The sequence below is a fragment of the Anabrus simplex genome, chromosome 2 (assembly GCF_040414725.1).
Source record: "Anabrus simplex isolate iqAnaSimp1 chromosome 2, ASM4041472v1, whole genome shotgun sequence".
Classification (NCBI taxonomy): domain Eukaryota; kingdom Metazoa; phylum Arthropoda; class Insecta; order Orthoptera; family Tettigoniidae; genus Anabrus; species Anabrus simplex.
Window position 1 is genome coordinate 337040811 of NC_090266.1, and position 22568 is coordinate 337063378.

The following is a 22568-nucleotide window of genomic DNA, read 5'->3' on the forward strand; positions in this document are numbered from 1 at the left end:
GTGTTGCTTTATATTTAAAGGAGATCCCATATACAAATTTTCAGTTCTGTAATATCTTCAGTTTCTGAGATATATGTATCCCCATTAAAGGCATTCAACACATTATTCACTCTTTTACACCCCTCCTGTTGGAATTTACAGAATACAAAAAAAGACGTGTTTCTTTATATTTAAAGGAGATTCCAAATACTAATTTTTACATCTATAAACGTTAAAAGTTTTGAAATATAGATACACTCATTTTAAAAATTCACCCCCTTTTCACCCCCCCATCCCCATTAATTGGATTTTCCAAAAACGAAAAAATATGTGTTTCTTTATTTTTAAAGGAGATCCCAAACAGCAATTTTCAGGTCCGTAATATCTTCAGGTTCTGAAATATAAGTAGCCACATTAAAGGCATTCAACGACTTTTTCACCCTTTGCCACCCTTCCTATTGGGATTTTCCGAAAACAGAAAAATACGTGTTTCTTTATTTTAAAGGAGATTCTAAATACCAATTTTTACATCTATAAACTTGAAAAGTTATGAGATATACACACACTCATTTTAAAAATTCACCCCCTTTCACCCCCCCCCCCCATTCATTGGATTTTCCAAAGACTAAAAATACGTGTTTCTTTATTTCAAAGGGAATCCCAAGCACCAATTTTCAGGTCTGTAATATCTTCAGTTTCTGAGATATAAGTATTCACTTTAAAGGCATTCAACCCGTTTTTCACCCCTTTTCACCCCTCCTATTGGGATTTTTCGAAACCAAAAATATACGAGTTTCTTTATTTTTAATGAAGATTCTAAATACCAATTTTTACATTAGTAAACTTTAAAAGTTTTGATATATAGATGCACTCATTTTAAAAATTCACCCCCCTTTTTACCCTCCTATTAATTGGATTTCCTGAAAACAAAAAAATACGTGTTTCCTTATTTTTAAAGAAGATTCTAAATACCAATTTTCACATCTATAAACGTATACACTCATTTTAAAAATTCACCCCCCTTTTCACCCCCTTACCGAAGGAATATCCCAAAATCCTCTCTTAGCGAGCACCTACATCATAATATAAATATATCCCCAAAATTTCATTTCTTTATGTCCAGTAGTTTTGGCTCGGCGATGATGAATCAGTCAGTCAGTCAGTCAGTCAGGACAAGCTATTTTATATATATAGATGTCTGAACTACCTCACTGTAAATAGAATCTCCTGCCCATTGAAACGTGACAATGCTCTGGCGAGAAGCGAGTTTTGTGTGAGTTGGCACTCTAAAGTGTTGTGTGATAGACAAAAGCCTTTATTATCCACGGCAAAGTTAGGGCTCCTGGCCCTTGTTTACACTTAACCACTCACCATGTTTACAAAACAGGAACAGCAATATCGGCTGAAAATTCAATGTGTCCGTGACTGCACAGCAAGATAATCTCATGAAGGTCTTCGTGAAGCATGTGGTGAAACAGTGTTATCAAACAGAATAGTGGTACGGTGGGTTAGAGCTTTCGATGAGTGTCGTGGAAGCGTGACGGACATGACTTGGCCGGGTCACCCTTGTGTCAGTAAAGAAGTGCAGGCAGGCTCTTGCTCCGCTATTAGATATCGACGTCAGATAATTTGTGAGTTAAGTCACGAGAAGGGATTATCACATACAACTTTGATGCGTATTCTAAGGAAGTGCCCGATAAAGCAGAAAATTGCAAATCGGTGGGTTCCCACAAGTTAATGGAAACATAGCGATGGTCATGGTTCAACGCCACTTAAACTCGCTTGGAGATCTATGGTCAGGAACAAGATAATTATTTACGCCATATTAGTGTGCTTGATGAGACATGGGCCAGATTGTACAAACCTGAACATAACCACCAATCCAAAGAGTGGCATCATTACGAGTCACCACGCAAAACAAAAATTAGTCAGACCCCTACGAACATGAAAGTTACAGCGATTCTTCTCTATGATTGCAATGTGTTATTCTAACACATGCTCTACCGCAAGGACAGACTGTTAACGGACAATATTTCTGTAAGTTTGTAGAGCATCACTTGAGACCAATGTTGTGAAGAAAGCGGCGAGACTTCCTGTGGAATCCTCTCATTGTGTTGCAGGACAATGTGCGGGCAGGTGGTACACCTTGTTGCCGATTTGTACGGTCGCTGGTGTTGGGAAGTGCTTTCCTATCTACCGTATTCAGCAGACTTAAGCCCCTGTGATTATGACTTGATTCTAAAGATGAAGGAACTACTTTGTAGCATTCGCTTCCAGACTGTTTATAAAATTCTCCACGCAGTAGATAGCGCCATCAAAGACAGCAACAGAACAGGCACTGTTACAGGGATTCTACAACTTCAATATCACTGATGAGTTGTAGACAGTGCTGGTGATTACACTGAAGAACTGTAAATGTTACACACAGGTATCACTTTTGTCTTAGTAGTAAATAAATAGTTGTCACTATTAAAGTTCCAACACATATATTTAGTAGCAGGCTACACAATAATCCTATACTTAGCCATTACAGTAGTAGTCTAGCAGAGCTTGTATTTGTCATGAGCCTACATGTTAATGACAAAGCTTGACTTCTGGAGAGTTTTTCTCCCGAGACACACTCTTATAAGGACAATATTAATAGGTTAATTTGCACATACTTGTAACAAATCCAGAGAACATCCAATTGATCCAGCCACCAATCATTATCATTGGCAAAACATTGGTCACGTTCCCTTTCAGCATATCAGTCATCATGCTAGGATCAGTCATAGGGTTCTGAGAGACTGCAGCCCGTTTCTGGGTTTTGAAATACCCAGTTTCTTCGTTATTAAAATAATGCCTCCTCATCAGGAATGATTGCTTAGGAATATATTTTCCATTTTCACGTAATATACGAGCCCTTATCATCACCTGGCTGTAAAGAAACAAAAAAAAATATTCAGCATGTGACATTATAATGACAATAAATAAGAATGAATCAAGGTGAATACAGAGAGAAAAGAGGAAAAGTTTCATGAAACTAAGTAAAACAACTAGGAAGTTTTTCATGCATAATACTTAGTATGGTACTGTCTTCCAAATCAGTAAAGATTTAGAGCATATGCCTCCTAGGAGTCTACTTCGATCCAGAGTTAACTGAGATAAGGATGCCAGTTCCTTTCTTCCAGCAATAAAATCATATTGGGTGGTTGACTCCCTTGGTAATCATATACAGGAAAACTCTGTTTCCTGCTCCTTGAACTACACTGCCAAGAAAAAAGTCATATCACCATTGGTTTTACATCCCACTATCTACCTTAATGGTAGCAAATCTATCAACACGAGGCTGACATATTTGAGCAGCTTCAAATATACCATCGGACTGAGCCGAGATCGAACCTGCCAAGTTGGGATCATAAGGCCAGTGCCTCAACCGTCTGAGCCACTCCACCCGGCAATGTGGAAGTGATTATCATGGGATGCATAAATGCACAGGTGGGAAACGAAAGACAATGAAAGGAAAATATAATCGGACTATATGGAAATGGAAAAAGGAATGAAGGAGAGAAAAGCTAGTTGAGTGTTAATGAGAAGAATGGAATGACTGTGGCAACACAAGGTTTCAGAAGAAAAACACCAGGAAAATTACAAGATATAATTGGGACAACAAAAAAATAAAATCAGTAATTAATTACTTTCTGGTAGAAAGGACAAATTGCAGACAGTTGATGGATATAACAGCTTTACCAGGAGAACCATTTGATGGAGATTAGAGTTGTGATAGCAAAAATGAGAGTGAGGAAAAATGGAAAAATTAAAGGAGATAAGAGATAATAAGATAAAAGTGTGGAAATGAAAAGAAAGTAAGGAAGAATTTCTGGAAAGACTGAAACAACAAATTCCAGTTACTGAAGTAGGAGATGTGGAAGATGGATGGTCCAAATTCAAAAGAGCATTTATTTGGGGAAGAGTGTGCCTGTCGTAGAACATCGATGAGACTGAAAGAAAAGGAGGCACCGTTGTGGAATGAGAAGGTGAGAGAAGCAGCGAAAGAAAAAAGAAAGCATGGCAAAAATTGAATAGAGGTAAAAAAGAAGATATCAAAAGTATCTTGATAATATAAAGAACCGTAAGAAATTGGTAAGAGAAAAAAGGTTGGGAAGAATTTACACAAAAGATGTAAACAGATGGAGCTGGCAGTAGAAGAATGCTGTACGGAATCAAACGAAGTAATTTTTTTTTTTTTTTTTTTGCTAGTTGCTTTACGTCGCACCGACACAGATAGGTCTTATGGCGACGATGGGACAGGAAAGGTCTAGGAGTGGGAAGGAAGCGGCCGTGGCCTTAACTAAGGTAGCCCCAGCATTTGCCTGGTGTGAAAATGGGAAACCACGGAAAACCATTTTCAGGGCTGCCGACAGTGGGATTCGAACCTACTATCTCCCGAATACTGGATACTGGCCGCACTTAAGCGACTGCAGCTATCGAGCTCAGTACGAAGTAATAGGAAAGAAAGAGTTTATATAAAGGTGCTCAAAGAGAGAGGTGTAGGGTTGATAACACATCCAGAAGAAATAGAAAATATAGGAGTATTTTGATAAGCTCCTAAATGTGAGATATTGTGCAGAGGAGACAGTAGTAATAATGTGTGATGTCTCAACAGTAAAGATGATATAACAATGTTATAGGTGGAATTAACAGTCTGTAAAATGAAAATGGGGAAGGCACCAGGGATGGATGAAATTAGGGTGGAAATGACCTGCTGGAACTGTTAGACAACACTGGGTGCACAGATTGTTAAAGTGCACACGGAAACAGAAATGTGTGCCAGTAGACTACGGAAAGGGAACAATAATAGTCATCCCTCATTACACACGTTCTCACTTTATATGTTTTCACTATAACATGATTTTTATGTATACATAACTGCACAACCAACTTGCTCTGTGGACAAAATTGCACCATTTCTACAGTTTGTGTACCCAATCTCTATTTTGACCATGGTTTCCCAAAACTTCTCCATGGGAACATTATTGTATGCCTTTGTTAGATCTATGAATGTCATGACCAGATCCTTTCCCTCAGTGTTGAATTCTGACCTCAAAATTGGGTCTCCCATTTCATCAGCATCAACAGTCTCTTCCTGTTACAGAACCATGAAATCTAGGTCTTTCCTTTTATATGTTCCCGCCATCTTTCTACCGTGCCTTCTTTCCTTAGAAGTGGTTTTCCATTTGAACTCTTAATATTCATATACCTAGATTTCCTTTCTCCAAAGGTTTTCTTGATTTCTCCCTATGCAACATCTACCTTCCATAGGACTATCCGACCTTCAAAATCCTTGCACTTCTCTTTCAGCCAATCTTTCTTAGATGTCCTGCACTTTCTATCTACTTCATTCTTTAATCGCCTGTATTCTTTTCTGACCTCTTAATTTTTTGCATTATTGTATTTTCGTCGTTCGTCAATCAGGTCTAGGATCTCCTGAGTTATCCACTACGAACGATGAATCCTCTCGGCCGTTATTCTTGGCTTTCTAGACCGGAGTCAAAAATTCAACATCCATACTAACTGTTACCTGGTGTTTCATATTATTCAGTGGCAAATAACTTCATAGCCTGTTCTTGTCATCTGCTGATGAATTCTTTCTTTTAATCATGTCACTAAGATTTGCTAGGTGAGTGCTTTTTAGTTCTATTTCCATGGTCTGAGCTAAGTAGTTAAGGTAAGATTCTTAAAAAATATATATTTATTTAGGTCTTTAGCAGTGGCGAAGTTAGGGCTCATGGCCCTCTCTTACACCCAATCACATAATTACAATATAATAAAGAAGTACTATCACTGAATTAGATACTAAACAAGATAATAAGTTCAAAAAATACATAATAAATTAGCAATGTGCATCAAACTGAGAAAAAATATAAAGCAGTTGTGAGAAACACTACATCATAAAACAAGTCTGGCAGTAAACAGTGACTATTTAGATTCTACGTACATGAATTGAAAGATTAAATATTACACACATAATTTTACTAAAAGAACATGACATCAATCTCCACAAGCAAATTTGAAGATTAGTCAATGCCAGCTTAACTCACTTTGACTTTATGACAGCCCTGGCAGCATAAAAAGCAACACACCTCAGCACCATATCTGACAAGGCCTAACCACTCCAGAATAAGTATCACACAAGATACAAAGTGTTCAACTAGCAACACACCAGGATTTTTAAGTGCATCTCAACTATGAAGAAGACAGAACTACAACAGGTGTAATGGGCGCTATAAGGGACCTATGGACACAATTCAAATTTTATTGATTTTAACTTGTCATTAATGTTGTTCATCACGCTTTTTAATAATATTCTTAAACTAAGGAATGTCCAATGATTTGTACATGTCGTTTTACCCCAGGTTCTTAATGCAGCTGAGGATGTTCGATACAGATCGAAACCGGTACTGCAAATAGTGTATTTTAAAGCATAAATACATTGTACTTTTAATAAGCAGTATTGATTAGGTGGAATTATCTAGATTTTGCAATCGTGAACTTTATCAATATGGACATGAAAATAATAAACTATAATAATAAACTACAATATTACACACACATTATTATTTTAAATAATAATATAATAACAATAATAATTCTAGGAAATAACTATATATTTTAATTTCAAAATCACAGTCACTTACATACCATAATGGCCCAACCACGCAATCTATCATACATCACCAGTCACACGAAACAGTCAGCGGTATCCAGACGGAAATCTCTGCAAGCAGTCTTAAATTCTGCATACGTCTTACAGTTCCTAACATCAGCTGGAAGTGTATTTCAATGTCACAAACCAGTCACAGCAAAGGATTTATTGTACTTCCAAGAACGGTTAATAGGAATAGCAAGGGAAGAGCCAGATCTAGTATTATGATTATGGAATGAAAGAAAATGAAATTTTGAAGAAATATATTGAGGGGGCCGGTGACATTTTGATGTTAGGTCCCTTTAAACAACAAGCATCATCAAATGTACTGAGGGAGATTTTAATCTAGATTTTGATATACCGACATCAGCATATGTTACTTTCACTGCCCTTCGGGTTTCAGCCAGGAAAGAGCTTTGAAACTAGGACTTAAGTGAGAATTGTAACTCAAGTTGAAAGCAAACCGAAGACTCGAGTTCAAGGCTCATTGCAGTTTTATAGTTTCTTCGCTAGTTGCGTCAACGAGGACCACATCACAATAGTCAAGTACTGGTAGTATAAGATTCTCAATAAGTTTTATCCTCACATCTTGTGTGAAAATGTCCTTATGCCTTTTGAGTGGGTGTAGCGTCACGTACATCTTTCTGCATGTATTACATGCGCAGACCAGTCAAGAGTTTCAGAGTCATACCAAGGTTCTTCACTGATTTACTAACCAAAATTACGCTTGCATTTAAAGTCACTGGAGGAATAGTGTGGATTTTAGACTGGGAATTCAATAATTCCTGTGAACCGATTATAATAACTTGGGTCTTTTATGGGGTTAAGAAGGAGAGTGTTATCACTGGCATACATGCAGAGTTGTTGCAGGTTGGTGTTTACATCTTGTTTTGTGTTCGATATATCTTTAATACCAACATGACTATATTTGGAGGTCATCCACATAAAGGTCATATCTATTATAATTTATTACCAAAGAGACAACATTAACACAAAGGACAAACAAAAGAGGACCAAGAACAGATCACTGGAGTGTTCCTGCCTTTCGGAGTCGCCACTGTAAAGCAGTTTCTTGTGCCATAACACATTGCATATGATCTGTAAGATATGCAGTGAAATATTTGAAAGCCTCATTACCGAAAAACGATTGAAGTTTCTTAAAAAATATCTGGATGTTTATTGTGTCAAAAGCACTGCTGAACTCAAGGAGTGCGAGTATTGTCACTTGTCTTTAGCCTATTGCTTGTTTGATATCCTCAGTCACTTTGGGTAAGGCAGCTGCTGTGCTATGGCTCTTCTTGAAGCCAGATTGAAGAGGGTCCAGAAGAGAGAGAGCGTGCGGGTATTCCAGTATTTGACAATGTACCAACCATTCTAACACTTTGGAAAGAGCAGGGAGAATCAAAACCGGATAGGTGTTTCAAACCAGGAATTTTAGGAAGTGGATTTACACTAGCGTACTTCCAAATTGACGGTAATGTGTAGTTTCTGAGAAAGTAATTAAAAACATGGGTGAGAATGGGTAGAATTGTGCCAATATTATTACAAATTAAAGTAATAGGAATATCATCGACACCACTTGCTTTGTATTTAATAGAATACAAAACTTTAACCTCATTAGTGCTGGCGGTACAAAAGGCAAAGTGGGACAAGTGATGGGTTGTTATTTATGTATGGTCTGTTAAGCGGATTAGACAGAACTCTCTCTTCTGTGAAATACGGATTAAAATTGTCAAGTGGAATATATCAGGTACCTGAAGCTGTTCCCATGTTTTGCCTATGCCCATGGCTTGGAGATGCCTCCAGGCACTAGCCCTATTTAGGGTACTTACTGATTCGCGAACATATTTAAATTTAAGATTACGAATGGCTTGTTTAGTTTTATTCCTAATTATCCTATAATTTTCACAGTCACTTGGGTTATGAGTACATTTGTACTGTCGGTAAAGAGTATATCACGTTGAGATATCATACTTTTAACTCCAGAGGTTAACCAGAGATTAGGTTTGCGGGATATTCTTATCTGTCTTGTTGTATAGACTGTGCATTTTGCATCAATGTCTGTCAAATTAAAAATGTAATTCCACGGATTATTGTAGGCATCATATCTTAATTCATACACGTCGACATCTTTCATGTTCTCACACATTATATACCTAGGTTGATATTTTGGAACATGAAGTGAGTAAGCGAGAAATTTAAGATCGTGGGTGGATACAGCAGGTACTGAAATCTGTCCATGAGCTGCCACATTCTGAGGGGTTGTTAGTCACTTTGAGATTTATTAAGGTGTGGGAAATGCTACTGGCAGCATGTACATGGTTAGTAGGGTAAGAGGGTCAAGTCATATGAGAAAAATAAGTTTTTAGTCTCTCAGTATGTATTTCTTCATAAGTAGATTTAGTGTTAAAGTCCCCTAATATGTTGATACGCAGGTAGCAAGTTATGTCAGTACGTTTCAAACTCGGTCAAATAAGATACTTTAAGGTGGTTGATAAACCACTCCAATACGTATTTTCTGTCCACTAGCAACTACTTCGACAAACATAAACACTGGCCTTGGCAATTCACCAGTCGATGAGGTACAAATGATACAGCTCTTCAGGTCATCTCTACAGTAGAGAACAATACCCCCTTCCCTCTTATTGCTGCAGTCATGATGATGGAGATTATAACCATCAAGTTGAACCATGCTGTTTGGAATTGAAGGCAATAATCAACTTTCACTAATTCCTATCAAATGGACACTATTTTTGTTAAATATAGCCTGAATTTCGTCGAAGTGTTTGGGCAAACTTAGGCTGTTCAAGTGACAACACTAGAGAGTATGAGGATATAGTGAAAGTTCTTGTTTCAAAAAGCTGGTGGCATCTATGCTCTGCGGTGGAGTGAGGAGTGTGCTATTCTTAGAGAGGCCGTTGTCATGGGAAAATACCGTAGCTACCTGACTAACAGGCGTGCTTCAACTGAGACAAAAAAGCTTACCTGGATTTCCTGAAGAAATGGATCTCTGGCTGGTTAACGCACCACACAATAATAATAATAATAATAATAATAATAATAATAATAATAATAATAATAATAATAATAATAATAATAATAATAACATTTAGTAGGCAGATCACAATGGTCTTATCACTCTGATAATCGTCTGACTCGTTGGCTGAATGGTCAGCGTACTGGCCTTCGGTTCAGAGGATCCCAGGTTCGATTCCCGGCCGGGTCGGGGATTTTAACCTTCATTGGTTAATTCCATTGGCTCGGGGGCTGGGTGTATGTGATGTCCCCAACATCCCTGCAATTCACACACTACACATAACACTATCCTCCACCACAATAACACGCAGTTACCTACACATGGCAGATGCCGCCCACCCTCGTCGAAGGGTCTGCCTTACAAGGGCTGCACGCGGCTAGAAATAGCCACATGAAAAAAAAAATAAAAACCTCTGATAATCCATCTAACCACCACACACGTAAGTTCAATTCATTAGGTGAACTAATGTGGAGCTTTTTCCAGTCTTCTAAATGAATGATAATGCGGCCATCCTGCATCAAAACCCGCCGCATACACCAGAAGTCCCCCATGTTTGTGGAAGTCAGAGATTGGGTGATTAGTAGTTTGGTACATGTAAGAGCTCGCTTGGCGTGCCAGATGCAGTCTCTTTCAAGGTACCTGAGGAGTTTAATGACATACCTGCCAACTTTACAAAACCAAAAATCAGGACAAATCAGGAGATACAATTGGTCAAAACTGCTTATTCTACATGTCTTGCGCAATACAGGAGGACTATGATATATAACACTTATTGTCTCTATATGAGGCTACAAGGCTAAAAATTACACATCTCTATTCCCTCACAGGAAGTATGAGAGTGAGATGATTGATCTCTGATAAGCCTTCCGAAAACTCATGCTCCACACGTGTGAATCAGTCATGCACTTGGATGCCATTACTTAGCAAATGCATAGATTAATATATTGCATCACGCGCCCGTACGATTATGAGAAAAGCATTGCTATTTTTATCAAGTAATAAATTCAAATTCATCAGAATTGTCTCCAAATGGCTCCTTAAACCTCTAGAAAAGTCACTTAGAAGTTCTGTCACTAAATTACTGAAAAAGACTCCAAATCTGGTGACTAGTCTCTAGAATCGACTAGACTGATGTGAATGGAAATTCTAAGTTCTCATGGAGGGAATTAGATATTTTTCCACTAATAGAGCATATCAAAAATCAGATCAAAAATTAGATGTATGGCTTTTCAAGCGTTTGCTCTATTAACCAGCGTTTCATCTTAGGTCTGACACTAGACTCTTCAGAGTGGGATGTGTCAGACCCTACCCACTGACGCTGGGGTGTATGCAGGTGAACTTATCAGAAACCTATTTAAGAGGCACAGTCTGATAACTGCATACGGGATATAAAACTCCACAATAGTCTAGTGTCAGACCTAAGACGAAACGCTGGTTAATAGAGCAAACGCCTGAAAAGCCATACATCTAATTTTTGACCTGATTTTTGATATGCTCTATTGGTGGAAAAATATCTAATTCCCTCCATGGGAACTTAGAATTTCCATTCGGAATTGCAAGGCGGGCATTAATTCCATTGTGGAGTTTTATCTCCCATATGCAGTTATCAGACTGTGCCTCTTAAATAGGCTTCTGATAAGTTCACCTGCATACACCCCAGCGTCAGTGGGTAGGGTCTGAAACATCCCACTCTGAAGAGTCTAGTGTCAGACCTAAGACGAAACGCTGGTTAATAGAAGAAACGCCTGAAAAGCCATAAATCTAATTTTTTTGATCTGATTTTAGACTGATGTGAACGAACACAAAGTCACGAACATAGCACACGAGAACGAGAGATTGACAATCGCTATAGGCGTCGCGATATACAGGTTGCTGTTTTTGCTAGGGGCTTTATGTTGCACCGACAAAGAGAGGTCTTATGGTGACGATGGGATAGGAAAGGGCTAGGAGTTGGAAGGAAGCAGCCGTGGCCTTAATTAAGGTACAGCCCCCGCACTTGCCTGGTGTGACAATGGGAAACCACAGAAAACCATCTTCAGGGCTGCTGACAGTGGGATTTGAACCCACTATCTCCCGGATACAAGCTTCACAGCTGTGTGCCCCTAACCACACAGCCAACTCGCTCAGTATACACAGGTTTCAATAAACATCGCGTGCATTTCTCGTATTAATAAATGTTGATAGTTCATTTGAAAGCAGCCAATGAGCGAAGGATTTCTGGCCACTGGCGTACAAAGCTAAAATGGCGGGATTTGAAAACAAATATTTGAAGTTCAAAAAAAAAAAAAAAAAAAAAAAAAAAATCTAAAAGCAGGAGAAATAATAGAATAATCGGGAGGTGGGGAAAACTGTCGAAACTTGGGAGTCTCCTGCCTAAATTGGGAAAGTTGGCAGGTATGTAATGATGAGCGGCCTTTCCTGCCGATAACACCTCAGCTGCCATCCCCTTAATGCGGCCCAATCTATGACAGCGATCTATACCGTCCATGCACAATTCAATATTCAGACTGGTTTTTAACGTACCCCGCGCCACAGCATAATTGTCCTCGCCAAGGGTCTCATTTACACCATGAAGGAGGAGGCAGTTCCTTCTGCTGTATTGCTCTGCCTCGTCAATCAGAATGTCCTGCTGGTGGAGACGTTCCTGTAAATGGCTTACCTCCTTCTTCAGTTCACTTAATTCGTCCAATATCACTTCCCGAAAGTCCTGGAAATCTAAAGCAAGGCGGTTGTCGCGGGGGTTGTCGCGGGGGTTGACAGCAGCGGTCGTGCCGGCAGCCATGATTTGTTCCAAGCGTGCTTGAAATTCAGCCATTCGCTTTTCAGACTTAGATAGACATTCATTTACGGCCTTCAGCATCATGGCGCTTCACGGGTACTGAAGTTTACAATAGCACACCCATGAATATTATCTGGCTGATATGGCAGGTGAATTGCGAAGCATGTTTACTCACGTTTTACAGAGCATACCATTTTGGAAGAGAAAATTCTTGGTGAGGGGTGCTACTCTGCGACACCAATCTGCAGTTCTGGAGAAATTCCTAAAACTGATAACATGCAGTCAGTGATGGACATTAATGACATTCCTTTCTAGTTTGTGGTAAAAGGGTAGTCAAGTCTGACCGGTGTATGTGCATCTTAAAAAGATCTTTTGTTTCTGTCTACTGTAAAACTTTCAGTTGAGTGAATGCACAATGCCAGTTTTTCAGTGCAAAATACAGTTTGCTGTATTAAGTTGTTTAGTGAAAGGAATCAATGAAAATGACAATCAGGAGAAAAGAGGAAACAATATAATGTGAACACTAGTATGAAACTGGATGTGTTAATGAGACTGGATAAGGAGGAGAATTTTAATAAAACACCACTAGATTTAGGAGCAATACCCATATGTAAAGAGACTCCTCTACCTCAAGTGGTTGGCTCCTTGAGGTAGCTCCTCAGCACTTTGTTGAGAGGGATTGGTTGTACAGTCTACTTCATTACCTAGCAAGTCAGTCAATCCCCTGGCCAGACAGATACAAAACATCCATACAACCACTAAATAACACATGGTGTGAATGAATTAATTAATTGACAAAAAAATAGAAAATTAAATTAATAAATGAAAGAAAATAAGACTTCATTTTGCTGAACTCTACAAGTCACAGCCTCCTTGTACTCTACAACAATGAACATGGTTGTTACCCAGTATCATCTACCTGTTACGTCACATTTAAGTAAAGACTGCCATACCAGACTAGAGTTTAGTCAATCATTATATAAGGGGCAGTCAAATGAAGACGGAACACCCGCCGTAACACACATTCCGTGTGAAAGGTGGGAACACTGTTGTTACGTATCTATATTACCATTGCTGTGGTAGGAAAACGACATAGTGACAACACACAGGTGCATACAGTTGTTGGGTTATGTCTTTGTTGGTATGCGGACTGGTCTAGTGTGTTCGCTCAGCAGTAGAAATGGAGGCAAGCAAAGAAGAGCAGAGAAGTGTGGTTCGTGTTCTGGTGGCTGAGGGTGCTGGAGTACGCATGTCTGCTGTGTATGGCAAACATTGTATGTGCATGATGAGTGTGCATGAGTGGCATAGGAGATTACGAGAAAGGTGCACATCACTGCAAGACGATGCGTGCCCAGGACAGGCCCATCGAGCCATTACTCTTAATGTGATAATGTTGTTCATCCGTAAAACACACTCAAAATCCGTACATTTTAAGGAAAAACTGGAATACTTGGCAGGTATGCCCCCACTCATACCCCTGTATACACACTCATTCACGACCAGTCTCACACACGCACGCATACATATTTGCTTACATTCAACTGTACTTGCACACATCTTTCTTGCAATTCTAATTTATACAAGTTGTTTTACCTCAAATGGTAGAAAATTCCAGATACGAGCAGACCGTGCGTAAAATCCATTTAAAAATGAGGTGGTTCTGGCGAGGGAGGGACAAGAATAACTCCCTGGCCTCTCTTAACAGAGTAGTAATTAAGCTGCAGGCAGTGGAAACAGGAGAGGTGTGTGTTGTCTGTCAGGGATTTCTGAAGGTAAAATAATGTTATTGGCTTTTATGTCCCACTAAGCACTTTTTCGGTGATGCCGAGGCACCAGAATTTAGTCCTGCAGGAGTTCTTTTACATGCCAGTAAATCTACCAACACGAGGCTGACGTATTTGAGCACCTTCAAATACCATCAAACTGAGCCAGGCTCGAACCTACCAAGTTGGGCTCAAAAGGCCAGTGCCTCAACCACCTGCGACACTCAGCAATTTCTCAAGGAAGGCTATGTCTATTTGTTTACAGAATGAGTTCACTGGAGGCAATGACCTGGCTGTGTTTAGAGATATGTGTTTGTTAATTATACGTTCTGCTCGTCGCTGGACACCTTCTAGTTTTCTCAAATTTTCTGTTGTTGTTGGGTGCCAGGAAGGAAGACCATATAGTAGTATGGGCTGCACCAGGAATTATAAGCCGTTTGTAGGGCTTTACTTCTTCCTCCCAAGAGACATCTATGGACAAAACCCAGTGGTCTGTATGCTTTACACCTCACTTCCTCCACGTGCTTATTCCATTTTAGATTGTCCGTATTGTGAATACCGAGCAGTTTGATGGAGTTAGAAGGCGGGTAGTTGGATTCCACATAGAGGAGGCTGGTTCTGGAGAGGTTGTCTAGCTCTGCTTAGTCTTAATATTTATACACATTTTATTTACATCACACCACAGAGCTATCCTATCCAGATCTGACTGGAATTGTATAATATCATTATTTTTCATAGCTCTGTAAATGACTGTCATCGGCATACTGTGCCATTACATGTTATAAATCTCATTTTCTTGGTCCGTATTCAGCTGTCATACAATACTTATAAATACATTTTTGCAGGTGTCCACCTTTTCAATACAATTTATTTTACTTTACAAGTAGAATCTTTACATTAACATCAATTCAGTTGTTGGGACATGTTTCGCCCTCATTTAGGGCATCATCAAGCCATTCCTCGACTCAAAATCTTCAATGACAGCCAGAATTCTGATTATAATATTTTTAAAAAATTTTGAACCATTTAGTTTATGTTATATTAAAATTTCTTGTTTAACAATATATATAAGTATCCATCTGACTAGAATAACTACTATTGTGAAGTAGAGTGCATTGAGACAATATTAATCCTTAAATAAAAGTTCTGGGATACATAAACTGACTATGAATTTAACACTGTCGAATCATTTTAGCTAATTATTTAAAATCAATCTTATTGTCTATTATTATGAGGTTTCTTCTTTGGACACATATTCTTGACGATACACTTCAAAGTTTATGTTTGAAAACTCTTATTAAGGTGTTCTAACTGCTCCACTTCTGTTGACTCCTATTGAGAGAACATACATAAAACGGATATATGGATTGTCAGTTTGAATCTGTAGTGTCACCGAGACAAGCAAACTGCGAGAGAGACAAGGGGGGAAGTGATAGATTCCAATGCCTTTCACTTTTAGTTTAATAACACTCATTCCTAAAAGTAAAACATACTTTTTTCTTATCGTTACAGACACTCAATTCAACTCTGTTCTTTATATTGAAGTTCCAGAATTCATCAGTTATATGAACACAATGAGAAGTCCCCTGTTCGACTCTTTCCAACAACAAGTGGCTCGCTACTTTAACAGCAAAACATCTATTAGTAACATGACAAAAGTTCTATATGTACCCATTTTACTCGCATAAATCAGAATTTACAGAGGTGACACGAGTTCGACAACATGTCAGTTTTTTTTTAAAGCTGTTACGAAATTACCTTTTTAAACAATATCAAATAGGTCAACTGAGTCAACTATCTACAAATTCAAACTGACAATCCATTCAGTATTTTAAGTCTCGTGTTAATATCTTCATTCGTGTGCTTAGTGTTTACTGTATCTGTCTAGTTGAAAACTACAGCAAGTGTTACTGTCTTAATTTAAGAAGACAAATAAGATTAATTCTGTTAGCAGTATTTTAAGTAGTAGCAGGAATTTAAGTTTTGAACATAGGCTAAAATTAAGGAAGTTAGGGCCTCTTCAGCCAAATTCAAATATTGCACAAGATAAAAAGAGTTATAAGAACAAGAATACATAAACTAGAAAATTCAGTCCGTCACATTATAACCACACTGACTGGCTGTGCGGATGTGAAATAAGGAATGCATTCTTGACTGGCTGTGCGGATGTGAAATAAGGAATGCATTCTTTTGTTATTCTTGTTTGGCAATGAATGTCGTAGTTCCTGCATTCTTAGTAAGTGAATATATGCTGTTAAGTTCTGTGGGCGGTTTGAACTAGCGCTCAGTCAGATACATCTGACAACCCAGGTATTTTTGAAGATTTTTTCAATGTTATCTGGTATTCGCTACGTGATCATTCTGTCTCGAAAGCAGATTTCTATCCAGCCAATGTCATCGGATTATTATAGCTAAAACTATCGTGGTGTTGGTCAGCGAAAACTGAACCAATTGGGGAGGCGGAAGATATAGCGGCACAGCCCTGCCAGAGTAAAATGTCACGAACTGCCACTACTTACTACTAGCTTTAACATTACAAGTGATAATAAAGTAAAGTTAAAAACATTGGTAATTACCCAACAACAACAACAACAACATGAGTACAACATGCAATTCCCTGGAAAGAGAATACCACAAGAAAAACTACTAGTTTCTCAATCTAACCCCAGCAGAAAATCACAAATTCAGTGTCCATAATTTATAGCTTTTACTTTTCACTTTACGCTAGCACTAATGGTCTTCTTAAATGTTGATACCGGAAGGGAATCTATCAAAGACTGCTGCAGGTAATTATTCCAATCCCATATGGTCCTGTTTACGAAGGAAAACTTGCCCAGTCCGTATGCTGGTTTCTGGCCCTAATTTTATGCTTATGATCATTTCTCGATAAGTACGAGGGAGGTTACAACCTAGGTATTCCTAACACTACTCCAGGCAGCCCTTCCTGTATAGTTCTTATAAAGACCACACAGGTGAGCTCTAGTTCTTCTAGATTCAAGATTTTCCCAATTAATCGTATTCCTCTTATTACCGGTTACGAAATGCATCGCTCTTCTTTGAAATTTTTCTAGGGAATTTATGAGAGTTCGTCCTAAGACCAATATAAAATGAGAAATAATCCTTAACATGCTACCATGCACATACTGAAGCTAACATTTAACTTTTGAGCCTGATTTAAGATATAGAAAAGTAAAATACATTTTAAAATCTTATCAGTTACAACAGCTATACAGTATAAGCATCACCCCACTGGAGGTAAGCAGCAGGAATAGTGAACTTTTCTGAAAGTCCGTTTACAACAAAAAAACAACAGTTTATTCGCGACAGCAGGAGATTTTCCAATATCTGTACTGTAAACACCCTCAGAACTGACCACGCCTACGAACTTATCACTTGTTCGGTCGTAGAGGAGCCGTTTCTTAATACCGTAGTCATTTCATCGGCAATCACTGTTACAATCTTCTCTGTTGGTTGGAGAGTTTCACATTCTAATTTAGGTCTTTCCTTTACTAACTGGGAAATCCCAACACCATACTCAACATTTTCCGTGTACCTGTCCAGAGTATTTCACGACGGAGCTGACACTAGACTAGAAGTCCTCCCATATTCGTAACCTTTTAGGGATACTATTCTCTACGCCACACAGTACCTTATGGTTTGTTCTGACCACGCAGATACTGTCTTGCGAAAATTATTCATTTCATCTAAAAGATAAACAGTCTTTTGATTATTATCTTTAGCGGCTTGCTTTATTCCCTTCAGATGATCAGTTTCTGGATTGTCTTCGAATTTCCTCTGTAGTCTTCATTCCCTACTTCATCAACTTTTCTAGCAATCTCAGAATTCTCGATTGGAGATTCTGATAACTGCTATCATTATTACTCGTTGGGATATCGACTTGGATTGAGACATCATTGTTCACATGAATCTCGTGTGCTCGATGTAGTTGAAGAGCTTGTTCCCTCAAGGATTTGTTCCGAAGAAATAGCTGCTTGGTCTTTCGCGGAGTTATTTTCTGGTTTGAAGGTAATAGGGATAATTTGGAAACTGGCTAGGTACAACATCTGGCTTCAGTATCTCTCCTACAGTTTTCTCCGTAATCCCCGTCACTAAAATCCAGGCTACAACGAGAACAATGATGGAATCCATTCACTACCCTTGTTTGATCCTTGCCTTAATATGCGTTAAGTCATTTTCTCCTAAGTTCTTTACTTGAGGGGATTTCATGAAACATCACACCTGAAGGATTTGGATTCCCTAGCTTTGATTTACAGAGAGGAATACAACAATTCATCATTCTGCAGCCAGAAACACATGCGTCAATATTTCGAAGTAAACTTGGGGGAACTCAATGTCAGTACAGAGATAAGCCGGGTGCGTTACCTGGCGCCCTAGTGGAGGCTTGTGATACTGAGCGCTCATGCTAAGCTGTATGTTAAACGCATAGCACAGAGCAGGCAGTATATAGAGATTGAGACGGCGGTGGCTTAACACTACAGCTTACAATACTATAGGTTAAACTTACTACCAGTGCATGAAGGGCTTTTGGGCGCCGCCCTGCCTCCTTTTCAAAAACACTTAACATAATTTCTTGTTGTTGCTGTTGGGTAATTATGTTTTAACCTTGCTTTATTATAACTTGTAACGTTAAGCTAGTAGTAAGAAAATATTATTTTCAACATAAACATACGTTTTTTTAAATGGACATCTGTATTAATTCTTGCGCAATCGTTAACATGAAAAATCATCTAAGTAATGGCGTTTGTTTCATCGCAATAGGTCAATTACATCCCGAGATATTGCAACGTGAAGTTGACGCTTAAGATCAACGAAACGCACAGCAGTTGCGCATCCCGAGATTCAAGCGCAAACATCATGTTCCTCTTAATCGCGATGTGATCGACGTACTATGATGCAACAGGTGCTGTACTTAATGTTATGCATTGTTACCAAGAGGGATGAAAGTAAGAATAGGGTTTCCTGCCACAGCAAAGGGATATGTAAATAACGGTTTCTCTCTTGCGTGTTTTATTTACCTACACAGTACAGTACTCTGTATTGTACTACTTCAAAATGTACATAATTTGCACAGCAAAGTTACGTGTTTGTGTGTTACTGAGAAGTTTGTTTGTTTTGTACGTACTACTGTACAAACATACTGTACATTCATGTCATCACTTCACCATGTGCAAAATTTCAATTGTAATGTAGTAATTAAAAATGTTCAGTAACATGCCCTGTACTTGTCATGTAACATTATGTAATTGATGTACAACTACGTACAGTAAAACACAAACAAGGAAACCCTTTCTTTATTTTCCATTGTGTGTGACCGGAAATAGGTATTGTTTCAAGCCTCTTCATAACAGTGCAAATAGCATTAAATACAGCGCCTGTTGCATCGTAGTACGTTGATCATATCGTGATTAAGAGGAACGTGATGTTTGCGCTTGAATCTCGGGATGTACAACTGCTGTGCGTTTCGTTGATCTCAAGCGTCAACTTCACGTTGCAATATCTCGGGATGTAATTGACCTATTGCGATGAAACAAACGCCATTACTTTAGTGATTTTTCATGTTAACGATTGCGCAGGAAATAATACAGAATGTCCAGTTAAAAAAATGTAAGTTTATTTTGAAAATAATATTTTCTTACGTTTTTGACTGGCTCGTAGTATTTACTTTAATTAGCCCCTTCCCTGCCTTCATGCCCGTGAAAGTCATTTTTCAATATATGTTGTTGTTCCCGATACATTTGCGGTGAAAGTTTTAAGTGGGTCACCCTGTATATTTAAAAAAGGGTTCCAGGAATTTTGATTTTCATTTAGGATATTGTCAGGCCATTTCTCTTCAGCCACTTTCTTTTTCTGTTAGCATGAGCTTCACCAAACTTCTATACTCCACTTTGCACGCATCGCTATTATTTCTTCTGTTGAACACTCTCCTAGTCTTACGTTTAAGCTTCCTAATAGCCGCGGTGTAGTACGGCGGATCTGAATTTTCCCTAATTATCCTTTTGGAAACGAAAGTATTCAGTCCAGTATTTAAAATGGTTTTGAAGTTTTCCCAAATGTCATCCAACCCCGGTCTGACTAGAAAAACATCTAAAAGTGCTCGTTTATGTGTGTTCTTTGTAACGATTAGGGAAAAGCCATTATTCCACAGTAATAAGTTAACTGCTTCCTGCGATAGGCCTCCCGTAGTTGAACAGCCCAGTTTACTGATGGTAGGTTTACATCCCCTGCAATTATAGTTCTTTCCCCGTACCTTATATTTGCACATGTCAATTCTCAAAGATGAGCGATGGAGCCAAGAGCCAATCTGGTCGGCGACTCCCCATCAGCTGGAAGAGGCCAGAGCCCCGCCTCCACTCTACTACTATAAAGAGCCAGGCTGTTTTCAGTGGAAATACATGTATTTTAAAATTCGCGTATATCTACCGGTGTATAGCAAATACCGGCATGAAATTTTCTACATATCGACTACGTAGAATAAGAAACTGGTTTGGAGTTATATATAGAGTCAAAGGCATTTTATTGTTGATTTATAGTTGTTGATAACGTTTATTTTTAGGAAGAGAAAAATATTTTCGCCCTTTCTCTCTCAATATCTACTTTGAAAAAATAATTTACGATACAAAAGAATATACGTAATTATGTATAATGTATTTCTAAATACAATTCTATAGAACAACTAATTTGAACGAGAAAAATAAAAACGTAAAAAATAAAAATTCAAACATATGTCACTAGTAAAAACAAGACAATTTTACTCACCGATAACATTCGCGCGTATGTATCGATGTTTGGCAAATACTGACAACAAAATTCTACGTGCGGACAACACAGTATTAAAATAATTCTGAATTATTAAATAAGTAAAAAATAGTAGTTGATATTATAGTTTTTTTTTCAGAAAATATAGTTTCTCGTTTTTGCTTGTAGTATATATTAGAAAAATAATTTTAAAATACAACAGAATTTACAAAATTAAGAAATGTATGGCAATAAAGCCGTGATTTGCTTTGACCTACTAAGTGACCGCTGCTCAGTTCGGTACCTGCAGTTTACGAGTGAATCATATCAGTGAGACAGATCCTTTCAGTAATTATTCTTGGTTTTCCAGACCGGGGTCGCTCTCTCACCCTCAGATAGCTCCTCAATTGCAATCACTTAGGGTCACTTAGATTGAGTGAACCAACCCTCAGGACCAGGCGAAAATTCTTGACCTAGGCAGGAATCGAACCCATGACCTCCGGGTGAGAGCCAGGCACGCTACACTTGGCCCGCGGAGACCGGCATTTAGGTAATGATAGAGGACTATATGTGACTATAAGGTTTAACAGAGAGTAAGTGAAAAGTAAATTGAAGTATGATATGGGTGGAGAATCAGACGGTAGGGCATGTTTAGGTCCAAGAACTTCCTTGAAGGAGACAGGAGGTTGAGGAATGTTGTCGGGTTCATTGGGACAAATTTCCACAAAATGTTCTCCAGAGACATCATCATCATATTCGTTATCACTAGTTTCATCTACCACCATATTCAGAGTAGCTTTAGTGCTGTTAGTCACAATTAAACGTCTCTTCTTTAGCTGCGGTGATTCCGCGGACGTGTCTGGTATAATTTCGTCGCTACTCTCTGAACTAAATTCCCTATCGCTATCCGATAAATCATCCGTGTTAACTTCGCACTGTTCCAAATACTGCATTAATGTATTGTCATCAATACCTGCTGAATAAATATCATGTCAACAACATGCCATTTTCCTGTCACAAATCCACTCACTGCAAGGAGCAATCTCTTACTGACTGGTTAGCGGTATTTGTAAACACAGAAAACGACTCCTGTGAAACGTATAACACCCTCTTAGAACTGCCAAAGCAAGGCCAGGCACACAATAACATGTAGCCCCTTTACTACAGGTTGTAACAAAACTATTCACGTCACTATTGTAACGTCCTACTGCCATAACCTCTACATCGACGTTCTACGAGTTTCTGCAAACTTCGTCGCATGTACATCTCCACATACTCTACAAGTTTATGTTTCTACAAGACTATAATGCTATTATTATTGTCTGCTCTGCTTATCAATACTTCTTCCTATCATCAGAATTACCTTACTTTGCTCACCTGTCGTTACCCTCCGACCTTTCTCGACACACTGACCGCTGTCTTTCTGTCTGCCTCGCACCTACTACGTCATCTGCTACGTCACTTGATCTTTCTCGAATGAACTAGTCCTCGCTTTCGGGCGTGTATATATTGGACTGCTTGGCCCGTCTTCGGCAGACTGGCATCATCCTTTGTAAATAGTGTGTGTGG

The 22568-nt window shown here is 38.7% G+C and overlaps 1 protein-coding gene across 1 annotated transcript in view; it reads right to left on the reverse strand.

Moving 5' to 3' along the window:
- The window catches only part of EMC3 (ER membrane protein complex subunit 3), an 88481-nt gene that overhangs the window by 37965 nt on the left and 27948 nt on the right, over window positions 1-22568 (reverse strand). Inside the window, exon 2 of the mRNA XM_067139067.2 lies at window positions 2640-2896. Coding sequence (XP_066995168.1) covers window positions 2640-2896 — 257 coding nt within the window. The remainder of the gene's footprint in view (window positions 1-2639; window positions 2897-22568) is intronic.